Source organism: Ostrea edulis, chromosome 8 (assembly GCF_947568905.1).
Source record: "Ostrea edulis chromosome 8, xbOstEdul1.1, whole genome shotgun sequence".
Lineage (NCBI taxonomy): Eukaryota > Metazoa > Mollusca > Bivalvia > Ostreida > Ostreidae > Ostrea > Ostrea edulis.
Genome location: NC_079171.1, coordinates 10,959,887 through 10,971,514, shown reverse-complemented (window position 1 = coordinate 10,971,514; position 11,628 = coordinate 10,959,887). Strand labels below are relative to the sequence as shown.

The window sequence follows — 11,628 nt, the reverse complement described above, 5'->3', positions numbered from 1 at the left end:
TCTTTGTTTGTAAGGCTCATTATTACAACTGTATTTTAAACGTATTGGCATTAATTCCACTTCTGGTAATCTTACTTATACTCCAACTGCCCTTTCCAAAGATGAAATTCTTCAAAACCATGCTTCAGTTTTAGACACATTTAATATTCCAGTCAATGGGTCGAATGAATATGAGTTACCGTACCTATACTGGATTCCTAAACTACATAAAAACCCTTACAAAGATACATTGCTGGATCCAGTAAGTGCTCTACCAAGCCCCTATCTTTGCTCCTCACGAAAATGTTAACAGCTGTGATGGAGAAACTTCAAACTTACTGTGCGACTACATATGCCAGAAGTGGTGTTAATCAAATGTGGATACTAAAAAATTCTAAAGAACTTTTAGTAAACTTAAAATCACAGAATTTTCCCCAAATCAATAGCATTAAAACCTATGACTTTTCAACACTATACACGACCATTCCTCACGATAAATTAAAGACTAGACTTTTTGACATCATAAACAGTTGCTTCTCCAACAAAAACAGAAATATTCATATCTAGTAATTCAAAAACTTACTTTGTTAAACACCACTCTGATTCCACGCAAATGTACTCTGAAGTTGAAATAAAAAATACGCTAAAGTTCCTCATTGACAATATCCTCGTGGTCTTTGGTGATCAGGTCTTCCAACAGTCTGTTGGAATTCCCATGGGCACGAATTGTGCTCCTTTGTTAGCTGACCTGTTTTTATATTCATATGAAGCAGAATTTATTCAAAAACTTCTACGTGAGAAGAAAAAATCTCTCGTTGTGACCTTCAATTCGACATTTAGATATATCGACGACGTTTTGTCTATTAACAATGATAGCTTTCATTCAAATGTCGATTTGATATATCCCTGTGAGCTCGAAATAAAGGACACCACAGAGTCGTCCACTTCTGCTTCATACTTAGATATTTTATTGAAAGTAGACATTAACGGCAAACTGACAACTCGACTGTATGACAAACGGGATGATTTCAGCTTCTCCATCGTCAACTTCCCATATTTGTGTAACAATATTCCATTATCACCTGCATATGGTGTTTATATCTCTCAACTGATTCGATATGCAAGAGCTTGTTCTGGATATAGTCAGTTTTTAAATCGAGGTAAGCTACTGACAAACAAGTTGATGGTACAGGGATTTCAACAGTCTCGATTGAAGTCAGCATTTCGCAAATTCTATGGTCGTTATAACGATCTAGTTCGTCAATACAACCTCGCATTGGGTCAAATGCTGTCTGACGTGTTTCATACCGATTGTTAAGCCGTTCTTGGCACACTGATTTTGACTGCGGATATCTCCGTTTACCTGATCAGGATATAAGGCTCACGGCGGGTGTGACCGGTAAACAGGGGATGCTTACACCTCCTAGGCACCTGATCCCACCTCTGGTGTGTCCAGGGGTCCGTGTTTGCCCAACTATCTATTTTGTATTGCTTGTAGGAGTTATGAGATTGATCACTGTTCGTTATCTTCACCTTGCATTGAGTACGTCAAACTCTGAGGTCAATAGCTAAGACACCATTGCGTAAAAAGGTCTTGCAATAAAGAATCTATATGTATACAAACAATGAAAGCTCCACTTAAAATGTTAACCAACGTGAATCTACCCTGTGTCAGGAAGGTTTCATGTAAACTGAACTTTTCTGATACAGTGGTTTTATTCAAGAATATTTTTAAAATGGCCCAAAAATTGTATTGTCATGATTATCGTTTCCCTTGACTGAATATCTTCCCACAGACTAACAACAATATTTATCCTCATGTGTGTATTGAAAAATAAAACTATTACAATACGTATCCTCATGTGTGCATTCAACAGCATTAACATTCACATCAAACACTTTTAAGGTAACTCCATGCCTGCAGTTTTATCTGATACAAGTTTTAAAAGGGTATTTATCTCCATTCATTAAAGTTAAAAGTAACAAACTATCAAATAAAATACACAGGTCATCACACTTTTTAAGATGCGAGACGTACATAAACAGAATCATATATCACCGTCAGAAAATTGAAATTTTCCTTAAACAGCGTTATCAAAATGTCATACAAACTGGTTATGACGATATAATAGCATTCATAACAATTTCATGAAACTGTATCTTCACCAAAAAAAATGTCTGTAAAAAATAAAGGAAATATATCGTATAATAGACTTGTTTAAGAAATCAATGAAAACAGAGTTATTGCCCTTGGATTCAATATTTTAAAACGTATCATTGAATATTCATCTATAACTTAGACTTTTGAAATAGTCTATTTTTAACAAGATTTTTTACAATTCCTACCGGAAAACACTCCAACAAAATATATGTTTCTATCATGCATAAATCTAAATAGATAATAACTTTTGCAAAATTTGATGACATCACAGAAGGGTGGAATTCCTTTAACATCACATTTACAACCTTTGTGCAAGTTCCTGTCTGACTGAATGTCTTCCCACATACAACACATTGATAAGGTTTATCACCATTATATGTCCTCATGTGAATAATCCTCAGTGTCCTTTCTTAATTCAAACATCTTCCATAGATTTCACATGACAGTAGGAATCTTCAGATGTGTAAGCAAGTATCCTATCCATGTGTATGATCAGAAACATTTCCATAGACTACACATTGATCACCAGTATGCATCGATATATGTTTCTGTAAGCTTTCTTTCCGACTCCATGCCTTCCCACACACATCACATATATAAGGCTTATCACCAGTATGTGTCCTCATGTGTTTCTGTAAGTTTCCCATATGATTGAATTCCTTTCCACAGACATCACATTGATACGGTTTATCACCAGTATGTATCTTCATGTGTCGGTGTAATGTTCCTGCACGATTGAATTCCTTCCCACAAACATCACATTTGTAAGAATTATCACCAGTATGTATCCTCATGTGTCTATATAAGTGTCCTGATTGATTGAATGCCGTCCCACAAACATCACATTTATAAGGTTTATCACCAGTATGTATTCTCATGTGTCGGTGTAATGTTCCTGCACGATTGAATTCCTTCCCACAAACATCACATTTGTAAGGATTATCACCAGTATGTATCCTCATGTGTCTATATAAGTGTCCTGATTGATTGAACGCCGTCCCACAAACATCACATTTATAAGGTTTATCACTAGTATGTATTCTCATGTGTTTGTGCAAGTCTCCTGTCTGACTGAATGTTTTCCCACAGAAATCACATTTATAAGGATTATCACCAGTATGTGTCTTCATGTGTGTCTGTAATGTTTCTGTCTCACTGAATACCCTTCCACAGACATCAAACCTAAAAGATTCATCACCATTATGCATCTTTGTGTGTTTCTGAGATGAGCCTGTCCACTTGAAAACCGTAGTTTGCCTCTGTCAATGGGATTTCTGCAACATAAGAATACATAATTGCCTATTGGTCTGTTTTGGAGAGTATTCTGAAGTTGATGACATGATTCAGTTAGCCTCGTTGAAAGGACCAGACAATATAATACAGTAGAACCTGTTTAATATGATACTTGTTTAATATAACACCTGTTTAATAAAACACCTGTTTAATATAACACCTGTTTAATACAACACCTGTTTAATATGATACATTTTATAAATCACAGACATATCCAACTGATCACTGTAGATCAGTGGTAGAGTGTTCATATCATAACTAGGAGGTCATGAGTTCGAGCCATGCATTCAACAGTATTCACATTCACATTAAACACTTTTGACATCACAATTATAATCTTTGTGTAAGTTTCCTGCATGACTACATGAATGTCTCCCCATGAAATCACTAGGTTTATCACGATAAGCCTAGAGGTTTAAAACCATTATGATCCCATAGGGATCAGGGTTAGAATAAGTCCTCAGGAGCCCATGCGTGTCATAAGAGGTCACTGAACGGGGAGGTTTTTGTTTTGTTTTGCTGTTTTTCAGCTATCTGGTGGCACCCAGTTAATTGGATGAGACGGTAAAAACCAAGGCCTTAAATCACAGTAGGTGTGACACAATAAAGATCCCTCCCTCCTCGAAGACCGTAATTACTGAGCATATATGCATAAATTTTGCAATCCTTCACCAGCAATGATGACGTCTCCATTAAAGCCTTATAGCCTTTAAGCAGAGAAGTATCTTTATCATGCCACACCAGCTGTGACATGGGACCTCGGATTTTGCCATTCCATCCAAAGGACCGCCCCATTCAGTTGCCTCTTACAAGTATGGGTTACTGAAGATCCATTCTAACCCATTTGATTTGTGTGACTGTCCTTCCTTACTTCAAACATCTTCCCACAGATTTCACATCACAGCACAAATCCTCAGATGTGTATGCAAGTACATGTATCCTGTCCATGTGTATGATCAAAAACATTTCCATAGACTTCACATTGATCACCAGTATGCATCGACAAATGTCTCCGTAAGCTTTCTTTCCGACTCCATGTCTTCCCACACACACCACATATATAAGGCTTATCACCAGTATGTGTCCTCATGTGTGTCTGCAAGAGTCCCATTCCACTGAATGCCTTCACACATACATCACATTCATAAGGAAACTTTCTATCACCAGTAATGTGTCCTCATGTGCGTCTGTAAGTTTCCTGTTACTTTGAACTCTTTCCCCACAAACATCACATTTGTAAGGTCAATTAATCAGTTTTTAGATTTTGAAAAATATTCCTGCCATGACCTATCTAGTAACCTAACACTCGCCAGTATGCATTCCTTTGTGTTTCTGTAAGGTTATTCTATGACGGAATACCTTTCCACAGACTTCACATTTGTAAGGTTTATCACCGGTGTGTGTCCTCATGTGTGTCTGCAAGTTTCCTGTCTGACTGAATGCCTTCCCACAAACATCACATTTATAAGGTTTATCACCAGTGTGTGTTCGCATGTGTTTGTACAAGTCTCCTGTATGACTGAATGCCTTCCCACAGACACCACAATTAAAAGGTTTATCACCAATATGTGTTTGCATGTGTTTTTGTAAGATTCCTCTCAGACTGAATGCCTTTCCACAAGTATCACATTTATAAAGTTTATCACCAGTATGTGTCTTCATGTGTGCCTGCAAGTGTCCTGTCTGAATGAATGCCTTCCCACAGACTTCACATTCATAAGGTTTATCACCAGTATGTGTCTTCATGTGTGTCTGCAAGCTTCCTGTCTGACTGAATGCCTTCCCACAGACTTCACATTTATAAGGTTTATCACCAGTATGTGTTTTCATGTGTGTCTGCAAGTTTCCTGACTGCCTAAATGCCTTCCCACAAACATCACATTTATAAGGTTTATCACCAGTATGTGTCTTAATGTGTGCTTTTACATGCCCTGTCTGCCTGAATGCCTTTCCACAGACATCACATTTATAAGGTTTATCATCAGTATGCGTCTTCATGTGTGTCTGCAAGTGTCCTGTCTGACTGAATGCCTTCCCACAGACTTCACATCTAAAAGATTCATCACCAGTATGCATCTTCCTGAGTTTCTGTGATGATCCTGTCTACTTGAAAATCCTTGGACCGTCTATGTCAATGAGATTTCTGCAAAATAAGAGGACATAATTGCCCATGGGTCTGTTTTGGAGAGTATTCTGAAGTTGGTGTATGACATAATTCAGATGGCCCCAACAATATAACACAAATAAAATATGATAGAGTAGAATCTTATCAATATGATACCTGTTTAATGTAAAACTTATACGGTACCAATTTTGATTCACCAGAAGTGCATTTCGACAAATAATGTCTCTTCAGTGATGCTCAAGCCGAAATTTTGGAAATTCGAAATCACAATAAACTTGTAAGAGCTAATAGGAAAACTAGAGTGCCAAAAAAAAACTGGAGCCAAATTCGTCCAAGGATAAGAGCTATGCATGAGGGAGATAATCCTTAATTTTGAAATGAATTTCTAAATTTTATCCCAGCAATTAAATAAACATCCGTATTTTCAAGTATATGATACCTGTTTAATATGATACCTGTTTAATATGATACGGTTTATAAAACCTCAAAGATATCCAACCACTTGACTTGTGCCACGGCCGTGTCAAACCTAAGACGTTAACATAGGTATGGTGATTAATATAACTAGTAACATTATTTTTCTGTTCTGGATAAGACCATGGTCACAAAGTCACAGATCATGGTATGATACACAAGAGGCCCACAAGCCTTATCGGTCATATGAATATACTATTTAAAAGTATCAGTAGTCCAAAGGACTACGAAATCTAGAAAATAATCCTGTTCGGAATATATCTAAGGCTTAAAGCTAAATTTTAATATTCAGCAACAGTATAAAAGAAGAGGTCCATGGCCTACATTGCTCAACTGAGTCACCTTGGCCCATATTTAAAGATTTTCTCTACGTATTCGCATGTAAAAATGTATCCACGGGGGCCATGATTTTCACAAAATTGAATCTGCACTATTTCAGGAAGTTTTCATGTAAATGTTAACTTCTTTGGCCCAATGGTTTTCGAGAAGATTTTTAAAGATTTTCATTCCGTGAGGATCCAGGTTAGAATAGGTCCTCAGTACCCCTTGCTTGTCGTACGAGGCGATTAAATTGGGGGATCCTTTGGAAGAGACTGCAAAATCGAGGTCTCGTGTCACAGTAGGTGTGGCACGATAAAGATCCCTCCCTGCTCAATGGTCATAAGCACCGAGCATAGGCCTAAATTTTGCAGCCCTTCACCTTCATTGAGAGGGACGTTAAACAATATTTAAACAATCATTAAAGATTTTCCCTATAAATATTATTTAGTATGTAAAATTTTTATCCTCTATTGAGGCTCCATCCTACCCCCGAGAGCCATGATTATAACAAACTTGAATCTGCACTATGTCTGACAGGAAGCTTTCATATAAATGTAAACTTTTCAGGTCAAGTGATTTTTGAGAAGATTGTCAAAGATTTTCCCCATATATTCACATGCAAAAGTTTAATCTCCTATTGTGACCCCATCCTTCCTTTAGGGCCATGATTTTGACAAATTTGAATCTGCACTATGTCAGATTGCTTTCATGTAAATTTCAGCTCTTCTGGCCCAGTGGTTCTTAAGACAATTTTAAAGGTCACCACCCTATTTTTGCATTTTTATGATCAACTTGAAAGCCCTTCACCCAAGGATTTTTTTTGCCAAGTTTGGTTGAAATTATTTGTTACAACATTTTATAATCCATTGATGTTAACGTCATATAACGTCAATTTCAGCAAACTCGAAAGACACTGGTATTCAAACTTAAATTAACAAAGTTAATTACGTGTGTGACCACCATCTGCATTCACGCATGCTCGACAACGGTGCCTCATTGATGTCCCTAAAGTGTTCAAAAATGCTTGAGGGATGTTGTTCCAGATGTTGGTTAAAGCCTGGCCTAAATCAAAGTGTCACTGGCTGATTTGGTAAACGGCGTAGATGTTGCACAACACAAGCATCCTGGTACCACTCCCCAACATGACAATACACTCTACAACGGCCGTCACTGCTATCCAAATGAAATCTGGATTCATCAGTGAACAGAATATTGGCCCAGTCCTGTATTTTGGATCTAGCGATATGATGACGTTGAAGCAATATTGGGCGCACCGCTGAGCATCTTGGTCTGATGTTGTGCTCGCGCAGACGATTATGCACAGCTCTTGGATTGATTGGTTGAAGTCCAGGAATGCTACGAGCAGTCAAACTTGCTGTCTGGAAATGTTTTCTCAGGTGCACTAGTCTAATGTGGTTGTCCTCTCGACGCGACGTCACACAAGAACGCCCAGAACATGGTCGATCCTGAGTGTTACCAGATTGTTGGAAACGTCTCCATAAAGACTGGATTGTGTTCTGATGAACTCCAAAGTGTCTTGCTACGATATTTTGTGTCATTCCAGCTTGAAGGATCCCAAAAGTACGATTACGTAATGTGTGTCTACGTATGTGTGTCTACGTATGTGTGTCTATGTTTGTGTGTCTATGTTTATGTGTCTATATGTGTGTGTCTCTGTTTGTCTACGTATGTATGTCTATGTATGTGTGCCTATGTTTATGTGTCTTGGTTTGTGTGTTAGTGTGTCTATGTTTGTGTGTCCATGTTTGTTTGTCTATGTTTGTCTATGTGTGTGTGTCTATGTTTGTGTGTCTATGTATATGTGTCTACATATGTATGTCCATGTGTGTGTTTGTGTGTATGTGTGTATGTGTGTTTGTGTGTCTATCTTTGTCTATGTTTGTGTGTCTATGTGTGTGTATGTGTGTCTATGTATGTGTATGTGTCTATGAATGTGTGTCTATATATGTGTATGTGTTTCCATGTATGTGTGTCTATGTATGTGTGTGTGTCTATGTTTGTGTGTCTATGTATGTGTGTCTATGTTTGTTTGTCTATGTTTGTGTGTATTTGTGTGTTGGTGTGTCTATGTATGTGTGTTTGTGTCTATGTTTGTTTGTCTATGTTTGTGTGTATTTGTGTGTTGGTGTGTCTATGTATGTGTGTTTGTGTCTATGTTAGTGTGTTAGTGTGTCTATGTATGTATGTCTATGTTAGTGTGTTTGTGTTTCTATGTTTGTGTGTCTATGTATGTGTGTTTGTGTTTCTATGTTTGTGTGTCTATGTATGTGTATTTGTGTGTTGGTGTGTCTATGTATGTGTGTCTATGTATGTGTGTTTGTGTGTCTATGTATGTGTATGTGTGTCTATGTATGTGTGTCTATGTATGTGTATGTGTGTCTATGTATGTGTATGTGTGTCTATGTATGTGTGTCTATGTATGTGTATGTGTGTCTATGTATGTGTATGTGTGTCTATGTATGTGTGTCTATGCATGTGTGTCTATGTTTGTGTGTCTATGTATGTATGTCTATGTTTGTGTGTCTGTGTGTCTATGTTTGTGTGTCTGTTTGTGTGTCAATGTTTGTGTGTCTATGTATGTGTGTTTGTGTGTCTATGTATGTGTGTCAATGTTTGTGTGTCTATGTGTGTGTGTCTATGTTTGTTTGTCTATGTTTGTCTATGTGTGTGTGTCTACGTATGTATGTCCATGTGTGTGTTTGAGTGTCTGTGTATGTGTGTTTGTGTTTGTATCTTTGTTTATGTTTGTGTGTCAATGTATGTGTGTCTATGTTTGTGTGTCTATGTTTGTGTGTCTATGTTTGTGTGTCTATGTTTGTGTGTGTATGCATGTGTGTCTATGTTTGTGTGTCTATGTTTGTGTGTCTATGTTTGTGTGTCTATGTTTGTGTGTCTATGTATGTGTATATGTATCTATGTATGTGTGTCCATGTTTGTGTATTTGTGTGTTGGTGTATCTATGTTTGTGTGTCTATGTATGTGTGTCTATGTATGTATGTCTATGTATGTGTGTCTATGTTTGTGTGGCTATGTATGTATGTCTATGTATGTGTGTCTATGTATGTGTGTCAATGTTTGTGTGTGTATGTATGTGTGTTAGTGTGTCTATGTTTGTGATTCTATGTATGTGTGTCTATGTATGTGTGTCTCTGTTTGTCTACGTATGTATGTCTATGTATGTGTGTCTATGTTTGTGTGGCTATGTATGTATGTCTATGTATGTGTGTCTATGTATGTGTGTCAATGTTTGTGTGTGTATGTATGTGTGTTAGTGTGTCTATGTTTGTGATTCTATGTATGTGTGTCTATGTATGTGTGTCTCTGTTTGTCTACGTATGTATGTCTATGTATGTGTGTCTATGTTTGTGTGGCTATGTATGTATGTCTATGTATGTGTGTCTATGTATGTGTGTCAATGTTTGTGTGTGTATGTATGTGTGTTAGTGTGTCTATGTTTGTGATTCTATGTTTGTGTGTCTGTGTGTCTATGTTTGTGTGTCTATGTTTGTGTGTCTATAGATGTGTGTTAACATGTCTGTGTTATGAAATATACACTTTATTTACAATTCTAGCAAATTGGGTAACTTTGAGTTGTTCAATCAAACATGCCCTAACTGATTTTGATAGAGTTATCGTTCTTTGAAATATCATGAATGCAAGAATTGAACACTTTTCTATATTTACTATTACAATTCAATGTCTTAATATTAAAATGAAACATATATAAACTTTATATGCATTTCAGTATAAACTGAAAGGGGAATTTGGGTAGTTAGAGAGGCATTACGGTAAATCAAGGACATTTTGGTAATTTGGGGTACCTGACAATAGCCATTACATACACGTGTTGCACCAATAAAGAGTTTGAATTTATTAAATGTATTCACATGTTAAGCTCTTTTAAACTCCGTTTGAATTTTTTTCTAAATCATCAAAGTACAAAAGTCTATTCTGACTAAGATACGAATGAAATGACAAGAGCTATGCAATGTCAGTCTGAGAATTTAACGGTAAACCGATAGACCGCGGCTATGCCATGTGCAAATAAGATATCCCGAATTGTCAATGCCAAATTCTAAGAAACAGAGGAATAATTATGATATGTGTGTGATAATGCACTTAAAATAAATATTTTCCCTTACAATCGTCAAAATCTATTTTTGCATGTGACCTGGATTTTCCTTCGTTAGTTTTAGAGTATACAATTAACTTAAGGTAGTGATTGCAAGGCATCACAAGTTTTATTCATGTAGCATCTAAAAAGAGACTATTTTTGTTTTCAATTCCGGAATACGTCAAGCGCTAAGCATCAGTAATAATGACAGATGATGGAAACAAGGACTTGTCAGATATAACCAGACACAGGATAATGTGAAAATATGTTTAGAAATATACAAGTAAAATAAAATACAAATGAAAAATCCCTTATGTTTTAATTACATTTTAAATAATAGTCATGGTTTACGTCTCCATGATTCATACAGTATACCCCACCCACCCCTGCTGCCAGGTTAATTTTTACTCTTATAGAAAACGTAAATTTAAATCACAAACCACTAGGCCTATTAAAATTATAATATATAATGCTATAAATTTCATAAAATGTATATGGTGTTAGTGCACATAAATCTAAAGTGCTGGATATATAATATCCAAGGGAAACCGTTAAGCCGAGGAAACACGGGTTATGTAAACGCGTCATTTTAAGCAAAAAATATTGATTATTTTAATCATATCTTTCCTAAGTACACTATACATGGATTTAAAACACTTTATTTTGCTACAAATATCCCCACCGTCCACTTTGAGATCGTCAGCTAGGAGGGAATCGAGGGAGTCTACTGTGTAAGGTGGATCTTAAGAGGAATAAAAAAAGTGTGAATTTTGAAACCAGCACTTGCTGTCAATATGTTTTTGCTCAATTAGTTCAGTTATTTCTTCTTCTTTTTTTATATCAAAGCATGGAAAATCTGTTATTTCCATGAGGTATATGTACGAATCAATGTTTGACGAAAGTGTAAGACATAACCCTTTTTTGTTTTTCAATTTAATCGTAACGTGATTGATAAAGGGAGGTAAAACTTACGAAATGTTAACAACAAAAGTCTTTAAAATGGGAAGAATAGTATATTTTATGGAAAATTTATTTAAATTGAAGTTTTCTGATTGATTAAATTTATGGCACGTGACCTAAATTAATTGTTCATTGAAGATTACCAGGGACCAATATACTGTTCCTGATAATTCTTAAAAA

The 11,628-nt window shown here is 36.3% G+C and overlaps 1 protein-coding gene across 1 annotated transcript; it reads right to left on the bottom strand.

The window, feature by feature from the left end:
• Positions 1 to 1,788: 1,788 nt before the first annotated feature.
• Positions 1,789 to 5,569, bottom strand: LOC125662237 (zinc finger protein 239-like). The gene is made up of 3 exons (XM_056147441.1): positions 4,793 to 5,569; positions 4,305 to 4,556; positions 1,789 to 3,414 (listed from the first exon to the last, which is right to left on the bottom strand). The coding sequence occupies exons 1-2, from the start codon at positions 5,507 to 5,509 to the stop codon at positions 4,347 to 4,349; spliced, it is 927 nt and encodes a 308-aa protein (XP_056003416.1). The 5' UTR covers positions 5,510 to 5,569; the 3' UTR covers positions 1,789 to 3,414; positions 4,305 to 4,346.
• Positions 5,570 to 11,628: the final 6,059 nt, after the last annotated feature.

Bases quoted from the DNA above. Each gene is read 5' to 3' on its own strand.
- LOC125662237 (XM_056147441.1), bottom strand. From the start codon at position 5,509: ATGCATACTGGTGATGAATCTTTTAGATGTGAAGTCTGTGGGAAGGCA. The intron at 4,557-4,792 runs GTATTCCGTCAT...GTATGTGTGAAG, and splicing joins AATGTGAAGTCTGTGGAAAG to GCATTCAGTGGAATGGGACT.